The sequence below is a fragment of the Pteronotus mesoamericanus genome, unplaced genomic scaffold (assembly GCF_021234165.1).
Source record: "Pteronotus mesoamericanus isolate MK-2021 breed Mesoamerican mustached bat unplaced genomic scaffold, CSHL_Meso_final scaffold_1186, whole genome shotgun sequence".
Taxonomy (NCBI): domain Eukaryota; kingdom Metazoa; phylum Chordata; class Mammalia; order Chiroptera; family Mormoopidae; genus Pteronotus; species Pteronotus mesoamericanus.
The window spans coordinates 13148012-13169976 of record NW_026555302.1 but is presented as its reverse complement, the minus strand read 5'-3'; the positions used below and the strand labels follow the sequence as shown (position 1 = coordinate 13169976).

At 44.6% G+C, this 21965-nt stretch overlaps 1 protein-coding gene across 2 annotated transcripts in view; it reads right to left on the bottom strand.

The window, feature by feature from the left end:
• F5 (coagulation factor V) overlaps window positions 1-21198 on the bottom strand; it is a 53339-nt gene extending 32141 nt beyond the window's left edge. The window contains exons 1-6 of one of the 2 annotated variants that reach the window (XM_054587798.1): window positions 20926-21198; window positions 18648-18739; window positions 15125-15247; window positions 5209-5421; window positions 3647-3790; window positions 1058-1279 (exon numbers count right to left, since the gene is read on the bottom strand). In XM_054587798.1, the coding sequence (XP_054443773.1) occupies window positions 1058-1279; window positions 3647-3790; window positions 5209-5421; window positions 15125-15247; window positions 18648-18739; window positions 20926-21083 (952 nt within the window). In that variant the 5' untranslated portion in view covers window positions 21084-21198. The remainder of the gene's footprint in view (window positions 1-1057; window positions 1280-3646; window positions 3791-5208; window positions 5422-15124; window positions 15248-18647; window positions 18740-20925) is intronic. The other variant, XM_054587797.1, reaches the window with a different exon arrangement.
• Window positions 21199-21965: the final 767 nt, after the last annotated feature.

Here is a 21965-nt window from a genome sequence, read left to right as displayed (position 1 = left end):
TTTCCTTTGCTTCTTTGAGAGCGGGAACATTGGTTGTTTCCCATCCCTGGAAACCTTGTGACTTAGGTCTTGTTACTTCTCATTTTTCTGTCATCTGTCTCTTTATTTGCAGAATCAAAAGTACATGCTCTATGACATTGTTAAAAATTAAGTAAGTTAATACAAAAAGCTGTTAATCTCAACAATGTTAGTTTTGTTGTTGTTTTATTATTACTTGGGACTCTATCTTCCAGGGATACTGTGGCAATTATGTTAGTTCAAATATAACTTAGACTGCTCAGTGCAAAAAGAAAATAAAATGGTCCCATGAAGTCTCTCTTTCTCATGTGTTTTGCTTATACACATTATTTTGGTAACAAAATGATTTCCTATCCTAATATCATTTACTTACATTTTAATTTCTGTTTCCAGGAACCCTCCTCCCAAGAGTTATAAAGCAACAATGTGTAACAGAACAGTCAGTTACTTTTATCTACATGGCACTACATAGACACCTGGGTGGATTTTTTTCCTCACCAGAATTCACCGATAGTCTTTAAAGCCCGTTTCTCAGCTGTTTAGATTTTATGCTTGACCCACTCCACATGCACCCATTGGGTTCTTCTCTGTGCCAGCCTCTATGCTCATCTTGTTAGGAAAGAGAATCTTTTCATGTTACAACTTTTTACACACTTTCTGTAACTCGGTGCTTCTATAAATTTGCATGTTTGTCTTGTTCTAGCCTCCGGGTCTTTTCTTTTGGCTACATATTAAATACCCCAAGAAAGACTATCTCTATGTAAGCATTTGTATCCTTCCTCCTTTTTCCTTTCAAGGAAGTAGAGACCTCTTCACCTTTTGCTTCGTTTTTAAAAATCTTTGTCAGTATCTCTATTTCCTCCATCTCCAATGAAGGCTATATGTCTAAGAGTGGAGAATGAACATTCTGTTCTCAGGGACCCACGCACATATGTCTGGAGCATATGTGGCTTGAAAAAGCAAAGGATAAGGCGGGGGTTAGTACCTGGGAAGAAAGGATTCTACATTCATAAACAAGGCTGTTGGAAGGGTTTCTTGCCTTGAAAATGTTTAGGGGTGAGAGAAGATACGGTCCACCTTCCCCCGGGGCCCATAGTCATGTTTGCAGTAGTGGATGTAGCGCTGACGAGGGTTATGGCTGAGATCTTGTGATGGTTCTGCTCCAGCACCTGGCCATTGAAGTGAATGGAGAACAGTTCTGGTCTGGAGCTCATTGCAATCAGATGCCAGCTGACTTGGTCATGGGCACAGACTGTTATATCTGAGAGGGGGAAGAGAGAGGGGGACAAAACAGGCAGTCAGCACTCTGTGATGGAAGCTCACTCACCAGGTAAGCACTGAGTAGCTTCTGCGCACCAGGCATTGCAAGGTTCTGAGGAGCAGACACTCCCATTGCAGCTCCTGCCCCAGAAAAGCAGACATCCGAGTGAAGGCCAACAAGCAGCCACAACTCATTGCAGTGAGTGGTACTACAGGGGTGAGGAGAGAGCCTAGAGGTGGGGGACATTAGTTCAGAAACAGGGATTGCCAAGAGATTAAGCCAAGAAGCGAGCCTGGTAGGTGACCAGCCATCCTGGTTTCCCAGGAGGCGGGAATTTCAGTGTTAGAGCTGGGATAGTCCTAGGCTGGCCTGGGCTTCTGGTCACTCCAGGCTCAGCTGGAGGGCGTCTCCAAAGGCGCCAGCAGGGTCAAATTCAAGGAGACGTGAAGACGACTTCAGGCAGGCATATTACGCCTGCACCCACTGGTTGGCTGTTTTAATGACAAGGCATGGACTTCCTCTGTGGGTCCCAGGCTCCCCTTAAAGTGCAGTGGGTGGGGCCTCATTGCGCTGGTCACTGGGAGCATTGCATGGATGGAGTGATGAGAGCTGAGCACAAAAGCTGAATTTCGCTCGTTTTTCACTCCCACAGTGACTGGGAAAATGCTCAGTTGCTGGGGGGGCGGTTCCAGCCCTGGCTTCTATGCTTGGCCTGGGTTTTAAGTTTCGGTTCCCCAATCACTAGGTCATGGGGCTGAGGATCAGTCTCTTATCCAGAGAGGAGCTGCGGGACTTGTCTTTCTTAGGGACAGTTATAGCAGGACAGGGACTCTGGTTTCATGGTGAGAATAAGAAGCTAAAGCCTGAGAATGAGAAGCTGAAAGGTAGGAGGCTTTGGTGGAAGCCTCTGGCCACCCCAAGGAAATGCTCCTGTTGACTTGAGCATTTAATACATCTGTATTAGCATTGACCATATTTATTCAATTTATGCTGCTCCATAAGGCTGTTTTACAAGCATTAACTTCTTTCCATTCCTACTAATGCCATTTCCCTTCCCTGACTCTCTCAGTCCCAATTAGCCTGTTATTTTCAACTATAAATTCGCAGACTCTAGTCCCTGGTCAAATTATTAATTTTTATTTTTGTGCATATGTTTTGCTTTGGGGGCTTCTACATGTTTCCAGAGATGATCCCCTCTGCTGGGACTCATGCAATTTCCTCTCTGACCATACCCCTCTAAGAAGATTAGTGGATATCCATAGTAGTGGATATGCTATTTTTACATGCAAAGAAATTCTTAAACACCCTCTCTACCAAGATACATAGTGAATCTGTTTTTGTAAGTTAGCACATGGAGACGGCTAACTGCCAAGGACCACACTAAGGTGGAGAAATTAGCTAAACTGGAACTTAGACCTCCTAAGCTGGACTTCAGCTAAGTTTCGGAACTCCAGGTCAAAGCCCACAGTCCTCGGAAAGTGGCTGTAATAACCCAGGAGGGCTGACGCAATCAAAGGAATAGAAAACAACTTAAAAGCAATGTCCACCCTTGACATCTCCACCCTTGACATGTTTTGTTTGTAGTAAGTAAAGCCATTTGTGATTTTTTTCAGATAGAACGACCCCTGAGGAACTTATGTTTTGAATGTTTTAATTAATAAAGTAATATTTTCATTCTTCCACTTTTTTCCCTCAGGGTCTTTGATTCTAAAGCATTTCTATCAGATAGAAGTTAAAAGTGGCTTAGGTGGGAGTCAGTCCTTTTTCTTAACAGGTGCTATGATTCACTTTTCCACAAGAGTCCACATGCAGACAGAAAGAGAAAACATCCTATATACCTTTGACTATTACTCATCTATGACCTTTTGAAATGCTAGTAGTGTTTTGGTATGTTGGGTATTTCTCCTAATCTCCTGTTCATCTTTACTATAAGGATCTTTACTGAATTCTTCCAACTGACCCTTTCTGCTAGGGGTTGACCTTGAACTTCTGTCCTGAAAGGCTCCCTCTGTGGATGAAGGCATGGTCACCATGCAGCAGGGACCACAGAACCCCCTGACGAAGACTAAGCTGATCCCCCGGAGGTCTTCCTGGAGATGCAGGCCGAGGGAAGCCTGCTCAGAGCACTCCGTCCAATAAGGCTGCACACTCCTTCATGTGGGTAGCTTCCGATTTGTCCGTTGTACTTGATGGTTAAGAAAAAAGAAGACAAAGTCTTGAGAACCACTGAGCTAGATTACATTACCTTTCTGAACAAGAGTGGAAAAAGAGCGAGTATGGTCAGCTTCCCAGCGCCCTGAGGAGAACAGCAGGAGGGAAGCACCAACGAGCCGAGCGTTGCTGGGCAGCGCGCAGCCCGTGCATTACCTGGCATGGTCCCGTTCACGTAGCCGTTGACCGTGTACATGACGGCCGACGACCGGCTCCAGCTCTTGCTTTCATCAAACACAGCAAACATCAGCACATGCTGCTTGTCGAACATCTTCTGCATCCCGTCCTCACTTAGGGTGCCTGGGAAAGAAATGCCGTGCTTGTCAGTGGCCTCCCAGACAGAACACGCCCCTTTGTTCTTCCTAGACAGCAAAGAGTTTAAGGCGAGCAACCAATCATAGTGGAGACAACTTGAAGACGTTCTCATTTCCAAAATAGCACCTTTCTCAAGGAATGACGACTGGGGGCTTATTAAGATCTGGCTGTCACATTACGTGTTTTCTCTGGCACGTCGTAGCCTTGAGGAATGGGGATTTAAGGGTAACTTTCTGGCACAGAGAGAAAACATTTGGTGGCTGTCAAGGCTTTAGTAAAAGTACCCATTTCCCCAGTGCCAGGCCAGTACAAAGGCATCATAGCTTGGGTGGTAAAAACATCGCTCCCCACATCTAATCCAGCCACCCTGCTTGTACATGTAATAGTGCACTAGATACCAGTTGAGAGGTTTGAGATGAATCTGTTCTCATATAAGGAAAAAATGCAGCTGAAAATAAAGGAAAGAAGAGCTTTTTTTGAGTTTTAGTTTTTGGTGCCATTCCAGGATCCTCTATATCCCAGACCATGAACACATGAATTGTGCAGTAAGTGAATTAGGAATTTGTGTGTATATAGACAGACAGTGGGCTCATCACATTATTTCCCACGGGGCAATTTTGTGTGGTCATTCATTCATTTTGATGAAAGGTGAGCTGAATTCTTTTCAGGTAAAATGAATATCCAAGCTTGCTCCTCAGGAGCCCAGCCCGTGAAGTTTCATGGAAAGTTAATTGACTGTGTTTGAAACCTTCCACCCAAAGCGTTCAGCTCGTTTATAAAACAGCAAGCTGGAATTTTGTGTGTTTGTAAACCAAATTACCAACCCAAACCTCAGATATGGTAAAGTTCTCTCCAGGTGTTGTCCGCGGAGTACAGGCTGCTCTGCACTTTCAAAAAGACTTGGCTTTGCCCTGACTGGTGTGGCTCAGTGGCTTGGGCGCTGTCCCATGAACCAAAAGGTCACGAGTTCAGTCCCTGGCCCGGGCACAGGCCTGGGTTATGGGCCAGGCCCCCAGTTGGGGTCATGCAAATGGCTGCCAATTGCTGTTTCTCTCGCACATCGATGTCCCCCCCTTCTCCTCTCTCTAAAAATAAACAAATAAATCTAAAATATAAAGGCCTTGGCTTTGAGGTAAACATTACAGATCACACGGGCAGGACCTCAGAACAAACCCTCAGACAGGGGTTCACTCAGGAGAGGCTCCAGGACTGAGGTGAAGGAGAGACCGGAAGAAACAGAGGCGGCTTCCGGGCCCTTGGGGTCCGGGGTGCGCAGCTGTCTAGTCTCTGCTCACTGCTCCCTCTGCCAGGTTTACCAAAAGGCGCTGAGATTCTCCCAAGCCTCATTCCTCAGCACTCCTCACCACTCCAACATCTTTGCTATTGTTGTTATTATTATTTACCTTTCTTACAAATAAGCAGAGGGCCAATCAGCCCAGAGTTGAAGTCCTGTATCAGATTCTCATAGGAGTAGTAGATGTATGTGAGGCATGGCGGGTCATCGCGTGTGGGCCCACTGTCCTCGCTGATGGTCCACTCGTAGGTATATTCGTGGCCTGGAGCCACAGCGTCATCCATCTTCTCGGCAGGGAATGTGTGGTCAGCGTAGGAAGCACCTGGAGAAGTAAAAGTCGTGAACACACCTGGCAGTCTGAAAGCATCACTTTGTCATCGCTCAGATTTGAAGGAACATGAGATCTCTATGGGAATATATATGCCTCTTTATAGTTAACCTTCATTATTTGGAAAGGTTCACATTATACCCACTTCTGTGTCTATGTAATTGTAAAGGCTTGAGTCCATGGTGATCTGAAGTGATTAAGAAACATTACTAGTGCATTATTTCAGGTTTAGTAAGTTAACTTTCCAGAGTCTCTAAATAATTATTATTTAAGTGTAATCAGAGAGTTGAATCACCTTTGATCAGTGAATCATCTCAGAATATGAGAATGGGTTATTTTTTCTCTGTGGTGCTTGATAAGACATCCTATATTTAACAGGCTATTAGCACGGGATGCAACTGTACTCAGATCAATTATACGTATCGTTTTGTTTTGAAGTGTAAGTTTTTCATTTCTTTTTTTCAACCACTGCCACCCTCAGTCCTGTGTTTTCACTTTATCATCTCTCCACCACCTGATTGTCCCAGCTCTGTCCCCAGGGTCTAGCTCCTACGAGCAGCGGAGTCATCTGTAGAGCACGGAATGTGTCAACCCTCCACAGTTTAGGCGGCTTGCGTCCTTGCGTCCTTCGTGTGCCCACAGACCCACCATTGACACTTTCACATGCTCCCCTTTCTCTGCCGATGAGCGGGGAGAGGGTGTATTGCAGAAACTGGTCTTCCCTGTTGAAGAGAGGCAACTGAGATTCTGCATATTAAAAAAATTACAGAAGGTTGGGTGAGGCTTTCAACAACCAAAAGAAGATGTGGCTAGAGATGGAGCGAGTGAGGTCAGGAAGGAGAGAGGTCAGCGCCGCCGAGTGGGCGGCCCCACGGGGCAGGCCGCTTCCCCACCTGCAGCGCTCCTCGGTAACTGGGGGAAAGGTGCACTGTGCTATAATCTCTTTTTGGGATGCAGCTCCCTTTGTTTGGTCAGAAGAGCTTGATAAATTCCTTGAGGTGGAAGGTGAAACCATCAGAGTGTGGATGTGGCAGACAATAAGGATTTTTTAAACATTACTAAAATGTTTTACATGGTGGATGAAGCACCAGTGGAAACCATTCTTACTGAAGTGACTCGACTTTAAAAAAAAATGCTTAATTTTCCCCTTCTCTTTCCCTTTTTTTTTCTTCTCTTCTTTATTCCTTTCTCTTTCTCCTTTTTTCCATCTTTATTAAGTTCTATATTACATAAGATAAAACCCACCGATTCTAAGTATAATATTTACTGCGGTTTGACAAATGTGTCCAGGCCTATAGCTACCATCACAATCAAGGTACAGAACATTCCCATCACTCCAAAATTTCTGTCACTTGTGCTATTCGCGGTCAATGCTTCCCCTACCCTCTCAGCCCAGACAACCACTGATCTGCTTTCTGTCACTGTATTTTGTTTTCTCATAATGTTATAAAAATGGAATAATACATTATATACCCCCTTGTGCTCGATTAGTGTTAGTATGGTATATCTTTTTTATCCTTTACTTTTTACCTGTCTTGTCTTTAATTTAAAGTGGATTGCTTGAGTTCAGCATACTGCGGGTGTGGCTTTTTATCCAACCTTACAATCTGTCTCTTATTTGTAGTGCTCTTCCCATGTGTTTTTAATATAATTATTAATATGGTTGGGTTTAAATCTACCTTCCTGCCCTTATTTTCTATTTGTCTATCTGGTCTTTGTTTCTTCTTCTTTTCTTTCCTGCCTTTTGTTGGGAAGGGGGATGGAGTATTGTTTACGGTCCCTTTTTACCCCACTGTTGACCTCGCTTTGTTTCCCACCCTGTAGACAGAACAATCCCTTAAAGCCCCAGGTCCTAGTCAGCCTTGTTCCTACTTAAAATCCTGACAATGGTTTCTTACTTCACAAAGTCCTTCACATGGACCACAAGTCCGTGTGTGTTCTACCCCTACTCCTCCCTCCATTCTCAGGGTGTGTGACTCTCTCCCGGGTGTATCAGTCACTCGGGCCCCCTTTGAGTCCCCTGGACATGCTGAGTTCCATCCTGCCTCAGGGCCTTTGCAGACTATTCCCCCCCGCCCAGAGTGCTCTCCGCCCTTTCTCCTTTTGGATAATTGTGTGCTTATCCTTCAGTGTCACCTCAAATGTAAGCTTATTGCTGCCCCAGTCTCTTCTTGTGCTATGCATTTTTTTACTTTTACAGCACTCATCCCAGTTTATAATTAAATGTGTAGTATTATATGATTAATTTTATTTTATCCTGCTAGATAGTAATCAGTTGCATCCTGCACATGCATGACCCAAGTGAGCTCCACAAAGGCTGGTGCCAGATTATGTTTGTCTTCATATCCCTGGTGCTTTTTGTGGTGCCTGGCATGGACAAGAGGTTCCATGAATGTTTATTGAAGTCTTAAGATTTCAGGTCCTGCGGGCTAGAACCAGGGTCCTCAAGTCATAGTTTATGGGTGCATTCTATTAGAATTGCATGGTATTAGAACGAATTAAATGTCAATGTTAACAATATGAAAATATTATATAAGAGTCTGGATTGCTGGTTTCTCTTAACAAAGCAAAACAGACAAAAAAACCTGATGATCTGGTGCTACTGGGCCAAACTCGTGCACAGAATTTGCCTGGACGTGGGTCCTGACTGTCTCTTCAGACAGGACACAGCTCTCTGGTCACCAGTCCCTACTGGACTATTTTTCATTGAATTACCCTCCCAGCTACTATGAGTGTCTGAGTTTGTGACCCTTGAGCTAATGAGAAGCTTAGCATGGGGTTTGTTTTTTCTTCCTTTTTCCTAAAAGATAGTTTGACATTGATAACCAATATTTACCATACACCAAACTTTCACTGCGTTGACAAGAAGGATTTGAGTGTTAAAAGAATCAGGAGCTGATGACTGTTAAAAGCTTAAATAACTTCCTGTGAGTAATATTGTTCCAGTCTAATTCAAAAAGAGAAAGGCGTTTATGAGGAAGAGCCTCTGCTAATAAACAGGAAGGATTTCTCTGGAAAGTTGCAAAATAGCTTTTGTCACAAAGCACAAATAGGACTGATAAAGAGAGCTGTGCTCTCGGTTGAACCTTGTCTATTTGACTGGGACACACGTAGCGAATTGTTGACGGGGTCTGTCTTGAGTCGAGTCGCTGGCCCTTAGTCAACGCCTCATGCTTTGTGGACTCACGAAGTTAAAAAAGAATGTTTCTGGACATGAGTCTTCTGCTGTTAAAACAGCCCAGAGAATGCCCGTTGCCTTCCCAAGCCCTCAGAAGGGCAAGGCCTGGCATTCTGTGCAGGGCACAAGAGGGCTCTGGAAGTTCTTCCTCTCTTTCTTTGGATAAATGCATGCTCATCCTTCTGATACCAGCTTAAATGTCAGCTTCCTCTTTCCCTAATCTCTGATTACATATCTCATCATATAGATATATATGTATGTATATCATCTGTTTAGGATATGAATATTTACACATATAGCAGCATTATATATTATGTATATATAACAACATTCGTCAATATTTAGTTAAGTATTTGTGAGATTATATGATTAATGATACTTTTTCCTGCTAGATTTTGAGGGGGTTTTTTTTTCTTGTCGTACCCCTGCTGTGTGAATTTGGGAAAGCTTCTTATCTCCCATTGAGCCTCAGTTTTCTCATTCATTGTTAGATAATATAATCCTTGTACTAGCAATAGTATTATTATTTTAGATGCATTATGAAGACCAGAGAATATATGGAAATGTCTGTCACCTAAGCATCACGGTGGCAGCCGGTGGTAATACACTTCAGTATTTGGGTTTTTTCCTTTCCCAGCCTCTTTCCTTATGTTTTACTTTTGATGAGATGTATCTTAAGTACTCGTGAGTCCTCTTAACACATGTGAGAAAGATCGAAGGTGGCGATGTATCTATTCTAATGGCGGTAAAATCTGGTAATTAGATTAGGTAACTACTTACAATCACCAGTAAAATTAATAAATTTCAGAGCAAGGGGAAAATAAACGTAGTCTCTACTTTCTAAGCCAGTCCTCAGTCCTTCAGTTTAGTTCATTCATTATCATTATCATCACCAACACCAACACCAACACCACCATCATACCATCATCATCATCATCATCATCATCATCTCCAACACCATCATCACCAGCATCATCACCACCATTATCGTCATGTCCTCATCACTGTCATCTCCATCACCAGCATCATCCTCATCATCACCGTCATCACCATCTATGTTCTCAGCCCTGTGCTGGGTACCAGGACACAAATGTAAAGAAGCAGCAGCGTGAGACCCTTAGGCTCACAGTCCAGTTAACAGCAGGGCACATGCTGGCACTCTAGTTGCTATAAATTTCACTTCCCAAATTCTTCTAGTGCCACTTCCGTGGAGGTGCCACGGTCAGAATACGTCATTCTTCTGTAATGAGAACCAATCACTAGAATATCTAAGAGTCACCCACAGGCTGTAACACGTGCTAGCGACAGGAGCATGAGTGGTTTTCTAATGATAGCAAAGGTGTTTTTAAATGGTCAATGTTTCATATCCAGGTTCATTTGAACACATAGTGGCTTATAAATATTCATCTAGTTGACCATAGTAAATGATGGAGAATTTCACATTCATATGTTAGTTAAATATATAAATTTCAGTGACCGAATGAGTGATTTTAAGTTTACTATATTACTAAAAAGGTGAATTTCAAGCATCTTGACACAATAGTGAACAATACAGATTTACACATGGAGGCAGGTCCTGTGATTTTGCGGAGTGAGGATTACTAATGGGGTAGTCAGGGGATAATTTTATCGATGCTTTTTTTATTTTCACTTCAAAGCATTTTATTTTACCTTTAGTCTAGAATAAAACAGGCACATTGTATCTTTGATTTTGCAACCTACGCAATATGAGATGTGAAATATAAACAGCTATTTAGAGAAAGCAATTTTATGAAAAGCACTTTTTTTGGGTAAATCTAATTTTGACTCTGCAATCAAAATAAGTTAAAACTCTTAACTGAGAAGAAGAGAAACGCACAGGAAAGACCATTGTCCTAGAACACAAAGTCCTTGTTCAGCTTCTTGTCAGAATGAATTCTTTATACAGGGTAGCCTTTCATTTTATATTTACTCAATTCTGTTCATTTCCCGCTTAGTCCTTACTCAGCTTTGTAATTTGTTTACTCTTGTCATGATGAACTAATTATTTGCCGAAAGGCTCTCAGTATTTTTTTTTCCAAATGTAAAATGGCGTGACAAGTTTGGGAAAGTGAAGTTGCATAAAGAGCGCTTTTGGTCAACTGTTTGGGTTTCCTTCATGAAATCCTCCCTTGTTACTTTTTTTTTTAACAGCTCTTTTCCTCTCCATTTAATAACCGTAGTGAATGCCTCAGTGTGTCTTTAAAGATTCAGAAGATTCTTTTAGAAGCTTTAATTAGGCAGTGGGAAAATTGGAATGCTGATGTTTTACAGGGAGCCTGGTTCCATTGCACAAGGCATGCAACTCTCTTTTGAAGGAGAGTTCACATTAATTCTCATTAATAGATTAATGGCAATTATTATCTTAGCCATTGCAGTTTGTTTCAGGTACGTATCATATACTCAAAGAAGTTTCTATGTCAGGTCCAAATATTCAGATGAAAAGTGAAAAATGTGATTGCCTATGTTATGTCAAACATTGGAACATTTTAGAAAAACCTGGAAGACTGAGTTTTCATATAGAGAATTTGGCAACACTTAGATGCAAAGAACAATCTCCAGTGGAAATTTTATTCTTTTATTTTTTTATTCAGAGAGTTGGCTTACCAGCAAAGAGCTGAATATTATAGAATCTAGGAACGTAGTACTTATAATGTAACTCACACATTTAAAATGTAAATTAAATAAAGAGATAATATAAGATGCATTTTGAAACAAACTTTTAAAAGTAATTGCATGAAGAACTTCAAAGATCTTAAGAACAGCAAAATTTGCTCGAAGGTGCAGCATTACAATCAGTCACCCAGTGTTAGTTACAGAGTTTCTGAAATGTTAGCCTCAAATCAAAACTCTTTAGGTGACAGAAAGTTTAGAAGTAATTGGGTACAGTTGTGATTGCAGCTTAAAACATATTCCTATTAATGACATTTCTAAAGGAAAGGACCTTGTAGGCCACTTTTATAAATCGCCATAGGTCCTTCTGGTTGGGAGCCACCCATCCCTGCCTGACCTGCTGCTGAGGTCGCCCACAGGCGCGCCTGGGGAGGGCGCAGCTGGAAGTAGTTGAGAAACGCTAGGCTACAACTTAGCATTTGTGTCAGATGCTGCCAATTTTTGGATGACAAGCCAGCACGAGACTTCCACACCAAGTACAGCGACACCTTTCCTGTCCAGAACCCAGATTTCCAGCCATCGCCTAATTAAAGCAGAGCCAAGAATTCAAAAGAGCCAAGGAAAGAATACTCAGGAACCAAGGCTCCCAGGCAACGCTGGCTGCAAAATGATGCACAAAATCCACGAATGACAGCTCAGGGTCTTTGCCTGGGAGCAGTACCATAGACAAGTAACATAGGCTTTCGTTTAGAATCCATGGACTCTGGGACTGCACACAGGCCCAGCATTTATGGGTACCTGTAAAGTCTCACAGTAGACTGGAAGTCGTGGTTTAGAGAGCAATTCGACTTCTGCATCCCATCCTCTGTTTCCAAACGGCCTGGGGAAGTATACCATTTAGAAAGATTTATACCCAAAGGAATTAAGAGAAAATATCTTAGACACTTGAAGTAAACCTCAGACTATCTGGGAAATGTAATTATTCAAAATGACTTACTCCTTATGTACTCAGGAAAACTGAAGTTTTTAATGCAAGTTTGGCTCGTTTTGGCATCTGAATTCTGTGGGAGAATTTTATCTCATTTAAGTATGATGACACCATCCAGGGCCAACGCCTTCATTCAGTCTAAGCTTCTGAAAACAAAATGTGATGCCTGCATTATAAATACCCGTGAAATAACCACAGCAGCACAGACAGCGTTATTGTGTGTCAACTGTGTGCCTGAAAGTTTCCTGACATTATGGCCAACCCCTGCGATAACCTCAGGTGGGAGGAATTGCTGCTCCCAGTGAGAGATATAAAGCTGAGGGTTCGTGGTGAAGGAAGCTGCCAAAGCCTGCCTCGGGCTCACCCTCAGCGTCTGGCTCTGAAGCCTGTGTTCTTTCCTGGCCGCCTTTCCTTCCAGCTGATAAGAGCAGGTTTCCCCGTCCTGGCGGGGCTCAGAGGTCAACTCCCAGATACGAGGGCTGCTGGCTTGCTTGTTTGGTTAGCTGGTCAGGTCAAGCAGCCACAGGGACAAGGACTGAGTCCTCTCGGCCTATCACTTGTCCCAGCCTCCTACCACCCGTTTCTCAGCTGTCTATGTCGGAGACAAAGAACTCCGGATTCTCATGGAGCCAGCCCAGCGTGTAGTTTAGCTCCACTCCTGGGAAAATAATTCAGACCATCGCAGGAGGCTATGCGTGAGGGTCCGTGGCAGACATGAAGAAGTTGTTTTATTTTACACAGAGGGTACAACAAGATGTGCAGACTTGTCTTTTACCAGAAGGATACTCTTTATTAGATTTGCATCTCACTTCCAAGACAGAACTTGACTTTCCCACCACATGTGTTTGCTGTCCTGAGAGCTGTGGAGCCAGGGGCAGAGAGCAGGTGACCGGTGGAGGGGGTGGGAGGGTTTGAAACCACCGCTCCCAAGTGATTGCTGGCTGCGGGGGAGTACAGGGACAGATAAACAGAAAAGGAAGAGGGACAGGGTTGCAAGGTTCACTTCCTGTGCAAACAGCCCAGCTTGGGATACAAGGTCCACAACATTACCTCCTCCCAAGTTTGAAATGGAACCTGCAGGGGACATCGTGAGGACCCTCTCCTCTGGCAGTACAGTGCTGAATTCCTGATGCGGTCACCTGGAAGCCTCGCAGGGAGGTTAAGTGGTGGCTCTATGTCACCACAGGATCTTAGGGACAGAGAGAGACAGACTCATTTGCATGCTGCCTCACCCAGAGTCTTGACACATTGGCTCTTTGAGGTGCCTGAAATTTCATAGTTAATGCTTCACTGGTTTTCCTCCAGCCAAAGAGTAAACACTGATGCAAATGTTTCCAGGGAGGGTAGTTCATTCACCTATGGTCAGTCACTTATTCTTTAGTAGAAATGAGTTTACACAGGAAATAATAAAAGTACATCCATACATTGTCAGCTAAATGTCAAACTATTTGAATACCTGAAAAACTTAATTGTGATATAATTGACATATAATGTAATTTAAACAAATTTTGATTGATTTGATTTTACCACCATAGCTAGTATTTATGAAGTGCTTATTATGTGCTAGGCATTGTTCTAAGATTCCATGACAACGAACCTGTATAAAGAAGGCATGATGATTATTTTCATCTTACAGATGACAAAGGTGAGGCACAGAGAGGTTAAGTAATTTTCCCAAAGTCACACAGTTAGTGTCTGAGCCAGGATTTGTCCCGAGTAGTCTCATTCCAGAACCTGCACTGCAAACCACTCTCCTACTCAGTTACTCTCCTCAAAGGTGTGATGGTTGGAACACAGGGGAGAAAGAAGGTGTGTGAATTATGTGAGGTCTAAAGTTATTTTTAAGTGTTATTATACTAGCATCTATTACTATTGTAATCAGTTCTTAGAACTCTACTCGGCTTATAGTGGTCTGAACATCAGCACAGTGAAAATAATTAGAACCATATCAACAACAGGTACTTACTCTCCTGTGGCTGATGTGGTCACTTTTATCTCCATCATCCTCACAATATTTGCTGTCATTGTCGTCGTTATCATCATCATCATTGTCATCATTTACGGAGGATTTTCCAGGTTCCAGGATGTTTACTAGGTACAATACCTAAACGGCCTCTTTTAATCCTCAGAGCAGTCTTAAGGAGTGAGTATAACCCTTCTCACTTTATCGATGAGGAAATCGAGGCTCCGGGATGCTGAGGCCATTGAGCCAGAAATGACACCGCTGGAATTTGAAGCTAAGTCTGCTTTCAGACCTTATGTTCTTAAGCACTTAATTCTGTCCAAAATTTGAATGCTGCTTATTGATTGCCATCTGTGCACCAGGCTGGCCCTATGTTACACTAGTCCTATGACACTATTTCAGACTACAGTTTTGGGCCAAATCCAGCCAGGTCCTTTTTCTTTGTAAGTAAAGTTTTATTGGGATGCAGCCGTGTCTGTTCACTTACATATGTATTGCCTTTAGCTGCTTTTGTACTAAAAGGTAGAGTCGAGCAAGTGCCACAGAGATCACGTGACCCGCAAAGCCAACAATATTTACTTTTGGGCTTTTCACAGAAGGGTTTGGACACCCCTGCCTTAAACCATGTTGCAATGTATGTATGATTATTCTCATTTTGCAGATGAACATACTGGAATTCAGACAGTTCAGGTAATCTGCCCATCCAGCTATTAAAGAACAAGAACCTAGCCAAAAAGAAAAAAAAGAACTGAGGTCTAAATGACACCAGAACTTTTTCATTTTCCTCTCTGAAACTTACAAAGGCAACAATTTTATGTTTACCAGTTACAGGTGGGTTCTCTGACATGTGGTCAATGATATGGTTTTAAATGTCTGACACTTCCATTAAAGAGTTGTACATTTTTCTCTTGTCAGAGGGGTAGGAAATTCCTCTTACCTTCTGAGAATTTATTGTACTTAATTCCCTGAGGATGGATGCTTAAGGGCTTGTCTGCCTTATTTTTGAAGTGAACTCTCATGGTGTCTCCAACTTCAGCATATAAAGTAGGCCCCAGAAGTCCTATTGAAGCAAAGATAAATACATCAGGATTACCAAGAACAGAGCCGTGAAACACCGTGCAGAAAATCCCACGAGTGATTGCTGTCGCTTCTCCAGGCTCTGAGGGCGACCTGCTTGTCTTCCATCTGGGCGGCTTCGCCAGCTCATTAACTCAGCATCACATGCAGTCAGGTAAGGACAGGAAGGTGGGAGTGCTCGACCCGGCTCGAAGTCAACCAAGGGACTGGGAGTGACAGTTCTGGCCACGCCCACCCAACTCGGACATGCTGTTGTAGGAGACGACCTCTGGTCTTTGGTCAAGAAAAGGAAGATGTTCATTTTCAACTGTCCAGGGTGACCTGAGGAGAATGTTTTCATAAAGGCGAATCAAACGCCTTCATGCGTGAAGGCAAACACGTGGCCGAGCTTCCCCGAGCTGCTGTTCAGCTGCTCCGCCAGCCAGGTGTCCAAAAACCTTCCCCACCCCCACCCGTGCCCAAAGACATGCTGCGGGAAGCAGTGGCCTGCCTCGGGTCCCCAGGAAGGCCGCACAGCCTGTACCCAGTTTTGTGCAGTTTTGGCTTGGAAAGACCCGCGGTAAGCAGCTACCCCAGTCCCCTTCACTCAGGTGAAGGGTGCACTGCAGAAAACAGGGCAGCCCATGGCTGCAGCTCTTCTAGAACCTTCAGGGACAAGCATGTCATGATTTTCCTTAAAAAGATGCAAAGACTCACACTAGCCATTTTAGAGCCCAAGAGAGAATTTCTGAAAATGAGCCCAGCCCCTCCCCCTGCCCAGTGCACAGGCCTCTGTCTTCAGACCCCCAGTCCTGCTGCCTAGGCCTCTCCCCCCATTAGTTACAGTAAAGCCCGGGCTCCTGCTGCAGAGGCGGGGCCCACAGCTGTTCCTGTTTTGGGCTCAGCTAGAATCACACCCACCAGGTGAGTGGAGCATGAAGTAGGAGAAGGTACCAGTGATACAGAACTAGGCTGGGGACAGGGAAGGTCATGGGGTCAAGGAGAGTGTTCAAAGCCAGATCTCCTCACTCACCATGGGAGGCTCTTTGCGTCACACTTGCCCCCTTGTATCAACTACTGTTGCTGTACAAAGATGAGTAAGACGTCATCCTTGCCCGCCAGGGGCCCACAGTTAAGCACCTTGGGGAGTTTAGGAAGAGGCTGCATAAAAAATGGGTGCTGAAATGCCTCAGAGATCAGATAAAACAAACCTGTTCATGAGCCACACAGGGAGGACAGGAAGACAATGCTTTCAGTGCGCGGGGCTTAAGCAGAAGCTATCTATCAAGGTCTACTTCTAATCAATGAGGTTGAAGGACTAAGTCACTACAAAGGTTAATCATCTCAAAGGAGTTTGCTCACACTACTCTCCTCAAGAACTGTCAATGCCTTCTTATTGTTTAAAGCATTGTCTCCAGCCTGGCACTGGTCCCTCCTGTCACTTACAGGACTCCGCACAATGGCTTACACAGCACAGACATTCAAACGTGGCAATTCAGTTAACTTGGCAAAAGCTACAAAAGGCAGGGCTCTAGACAACGGCCCAGTTTCTCCTTCTGCAGGCCTTGTGAATGTGTTTCTTGGCTCATTTTCCCTTCGCCCACCTACAACTCAATTAAATAGTTCTTAAGTATCCATTGTGTGCACTGAGGTTGGAGCCAGAGCTATGAAAATGAATAGTCTCTGTGACAGAGGACAGGAGATCCTTTAAAAACTTCCCACCCCCAACTGCAAACTTCATTTCATTAGCAGCCTCTTGGCGCCCCAAGGAAGGAAGCATCTCTTCTGCCTCAGGCTGACCCAGCTCCAGCTTCGACTCCCACCATTTCCTGTTCCTTCCCAGTCTGGCTCCACCCATTAGATGTCTTTATCCTCGCCTTTTCTATTGGATTCTCCCCTAGAGCACTTAGATATAATTTTTAAAATATCTTATTTACTTATTTTTAGAGAGAAGGGAAGGGAGGGAGAAAGAGAGGGAGAGAAACGTCGATGTGTGAGAGATGCATCAATTGGTCACCTCTTGCACACCCCCAAATGGGGACTCGGCCAGCAACCCAGGCATTTGCCCTGACTAGGAATCAACACGGTGACCCTTTGGTTTGCAGGCTGGCACCAGTCAGGATGCACTTAGATATTTTAAGTCACTATATTCCTTTTATAAAAACTCCTAAATAGCCTTAAACCTCTTATCCCCTTCCAGAATTTTCCTATCTCTCCTCCCATTTGGAGCCAAGTTTCATGAGAGTTATCTCTAACTCCCTCCTGCTTCCAGTTCCTTATCTTCCATTCCCTTCCACTCCACTCCTGTTTACCAGGGGAAGCAGCACTAAGGAAACTGGGCAAAGAGGGTTTCCGGAAGGGGGAGCGTTGAATGTCCTAGAAGTGACCAGTCAGAAGAGGCCTGGAAGAAGCCATTGGCCCTGGCATCTACACAGCCACAGGTGCCCCCTTTTGAGAGAGACTTCAGTGAGCTCCCCTTGGAGCAGGGGCCAGGGGGACAGGAAATGACACCCCGGAGAATGAACCGGACCATTCCGTATGGAAATTGGTAATGAAAGAAAGGGGAGAAAAAGGAGAGTTGGGCGGAGTCAGGGGGAGTTTTCTTCTAGCTAGAGGTTAACCTGAACAGAGCTGTGTTTAGTTTTGTTGTTAATGATTTTTGACTGAAGGGAAGGCACCAGTCAAGGAGGGAGTGGAGATAAAGGGAGATCAGAGGCGGCAGGAAAGAATGGGATGAATAGAGAGGTAGAAGGACGGGTCTGGGACGGATAACGAGCCCTCCCCTGGCTGACAGGGTTGGGTGAGTCATTGACCTGGGGACCCAGCTGGAGGACCTTCTCTCTTAATGGCCTCTATGACCCCTGTGGGAATGTGGTCCCCTGTTTCAGCTCCCCCACACCCATTTCCCTACTTCCCTTGACTAAAGAAGGGATGAGAAAAGAAGAGGTTGTTCTTTAGAAACGCCAGCTATTGTGTGTATTACCCTAAATAAAACAGGAGAATAGAAGGAAAGATAGGTGCACAAGAACCAGCCACATTGAGTTCCTTTGTTTTGGGGTGTTTTTTTTTTCTTTCTTTTTGCTTGGAAATGAACACATCATTGTTTGAAGTTCCTTTGAATGAGTCCAGAGAGTCAGACGGTCACAAAAGATGATCTGCTCTCATCAAACTGGACCATACACTCCAAAGAGGCAGGGACAAGTGTCTTGTCTACTGTGGCATCCACAGCGCCGAGTGCAACGCCCTGCCTGTAGCATGAGCTCAGTAAGAGTTTGGTAGACAAATGAAGACAAATTCAAATACTTGGGTTTTCTTAGCTTTTTGATCAAGGTTAAAAACAGCTTTCTTCATGGGCATGTGATCTATGACCTGCACAGTTACATAGGGCCCTCCGCTTGGCTTACCTGAAGTTCTAGATCGTGGTTTTTCTTTCTGAAAATATGCTTCGTACTCTCTGTAGACAATCTTCTTAAAGGAAGTTGCATAAAGAGTTGAACTGGAAATAAAATACAAAAACTACTTTGAAAGGTATATATGACATCTACTCACATTGCAGAAAAAGGGTCTCTCATGTCCCCAGACTTATACTAGGAAAGATAGTATTTTTAACTGTATTTTGGAGACCCGTAGTTTTATAAATATGAAGAATAAGTGAAGTTGATAAAAATAATTGTTGCTCTCTTCAAGAATAGCCTGCTGTGGTAATCATTCTTTCACAAGTGAAGTCTGCCCTAACTCATTCTGTCACTCAGAATCGATTTTCTAGGGAAAAATCCAAGATCGCAGTGTGAACCCAAATTTTAGGTTTCAATTTTAAACGATTAAAAATACGATCAAGCCTTTTATGAGTAAATACGTGGGCTCCTTTTCAGCTGGCCAGTCAGTAGAGCGGTAGGCTACAAGGGAGCACGTGGCACGCTGTTGACTCGGTGGGCCCTGTTTCTAGCGGAGAAGCTGGCTGTGGCTCTCGGAGTGACAGCCTTGGCGTTCGTTCTGGGAACGGACAAACAAGTGGAAACACGAGCTCTGGGAAAGTTTACGTAACATGTCCAAGGAGAAACAGCTGATAAATGGTAGAGCCAAGATCCAGAAGGGAGAAGCTGTTGGGTTCATGGTGAGGAGGTCTCAGAGGGGCACAGGGGGAGCGCTGGGACAATCTGCCCCCTTCGTCTCTGTGTCACTGGGGCTGTAGGGCTCTTGGTGTAGGACAGTTCAGAACAAGTTCTTAATTTAAACAGCCAGATGTACAGGTTAGATTTTTCACATCAAAGTACTAGAGAGGATTGACATTATTTGAAGTTCACACATAGCTAGAGCGGGTCTGGGTTATCATTCTATGGTTTTGACTCAATAATTGATACTAGAGGAATGACTATTCCCAGAATTCTGGAAACCCAGCCACAGAAATAGAGGGTAGGATGCCCAGTGATGGCTCCCTCTGGCTCACCATGCGACCCAGGCTTTTGACCTGCGTGGCTCTGCCCTCCATTTTCTGCACTGACTGTTGTCCGCGCTAACTATGGAAGAAAGAGCAACCCTCCAGGCCGAAGCTCGGCGGCCGCAGGACGGCCAGCGACCCAGGCAGTGTTCTGCCCATAGGCCGGGAAGATTAGTGTTGGACGGACTCTTATTTTCCATGGGGTTTTAGTTAATGGAGTTCCCTAACTGTGAGTGTGACATAGGTTATCGCCTTGAAATGAAATATTGAAGATGGTTTATTTTAAAAAGAGGGATTTCTTATTATTACAAGACCAAGAGAATATGTAATGCCCTCCAAAATCACCCTTACAAAGAACACTTTAAAAGGATTAAGGTTAAAACCTAAAAGACTCTAAAAATATTACAATATCTCTTGGTAGATTGCTTTGTAATTGTAAAAGAGGAACACATCTTTCACAATCATTCAACGTGTGATGTTGTTTAAAAAAAGCTGAGTCATACTAAAGGGCTTACCATTAAAACAAGTAAGGATATAACCAACTGGACATATTGGGTCCTACAATTTGTCTCATTTCTGGGAAGTCTTATTTTTAGCCTTCCAATTAGGAAAAAAATGTTTGCAACTCAAAGGCAGACTTTAATTATTTCAACCTCCTCTGAGCTACAGCTGCCTTTTATTAGTGACGCAGCCAAAAGCACCAGGGTAGACACATACCATGGAGTGATTAAGGGAAAACAATGAAGAGGCAAATGAAGTAGAAAAGGGTGAAAGAATAAAGATGTTGCATTTTTATGGACTGATAATATTTTGAAAGTCATAAGAAAAAAACAAAATTAGGACAATTGTTGTTGGATAATCTGCTCTAACAAAGTACAGGGTTATGCACGTCTTCGGTTTTAGAAGATGAAGTTAGGTAGAGAATGGAGTAAGTAATAGAAACTAGAAGTTCCATACAAATCCAAGACTTCTAAAATGCTGGAACAGGAGTTTGCAAAGGCTAGTGATGGGGTGGGTGCCTGGGGGTTTTGAATCAATCAATATTTTAAACCAACAATCAATCATACTTACAAAACTTAACAGCAAACTCTTGAAAGCAGCATCTAGCCAATCAAACTGAACATTCTCTATATCCTCAGAATGAAAAACTCTGTTACTGGAGGCAGAATTAGGAAAGAGAATGCTGTCTAAAGAAAGAGATTGTGCTCCCTAGGGAAGTGGCTGGGACGCCACACCCGCCTTACCTGTGGTTTGTGAGCTCAGGGTGGTAGTTCCAGCTGATGCCCTGAGCAGCCACATAGAACTGCCTCAGCCGCGCGGCTTCAGCCCCCGTGCTCCCCCAGCCCGCCCAGCTAGAGCCCAGGACGACCAGGACCCAGAGGCGTGGGCAGCCTGGCGACATGGTGCCTTTCCTGCTCCCACCCGCCACTACCCCCAGGACCTGGGCAGAGCCTCAGGCTCCGGTTGTGCCGCGGCCCGCGTGTGTCTGCTGTCCCAGCTGCAGTAAGCTCGGGGAGGCTGTGGGTGGCACTGTCCTCCCCTGAAGCTCCCCAAGCTCCGCAGCAGTAGCAGCAGCAGCAGCCTCTGGCTGTCCCCGCCTCTTAGGGCCTTCCTGGGGAGGGGAGAAGGGGAGGTGGCTTGGTCACTGGCCGGGGTGACAAGAGGTAATAGGGAGGGCAACCAGATTAGTGACTGTTTTACTACAGGTGAAGAAAGGCAGAGGCTCCCTTCAGCTGGGGCCGTGCCCAGGGGTTCACAAACCAGGGGCTAAACCGCACTCCTGCACTTCTGATGCTGAGCCCCTCATCCCAACCCTAAAAACTGCCCGGGCAAAGTTCACACTCGCCAGACCCCCACAATTCCCAGTGCCCTGGGACCCAGACCTTTAACCGCAGCTCTCTCCTGCTCCGAGGAAAGGGCCCTGGGCACTGAACCTGGGCCCAGAAACATGGCCCCAGGTGTGAGGAAGCCAGGGCATGAGCGCCCAACCAGGGCCCGCTGCCCGGTCCACTTCGCCAACTTCTGCCCGCGCACAGCTCTGTCTTGACAGCCGCCTGGGCCAGCGCAGGTGGCAGAGCAGGTAGGTCGGGCTTCCGGCCACCCACTGGCTATGTTTGTTGTCTTGAATAAATTACTCAGCCTCTTTGGAGCTCAGTTTTACATCTGCACTATAGAAGAGGATGGTAGTAATAGTTCACCCTGATAGGGTTGTTGGGGGATAAGAGAACACTGTGGAGCGTCTAGTTCCTGGCAGCTGGGAAGCGCTGAGCATGTGTTCCTCACG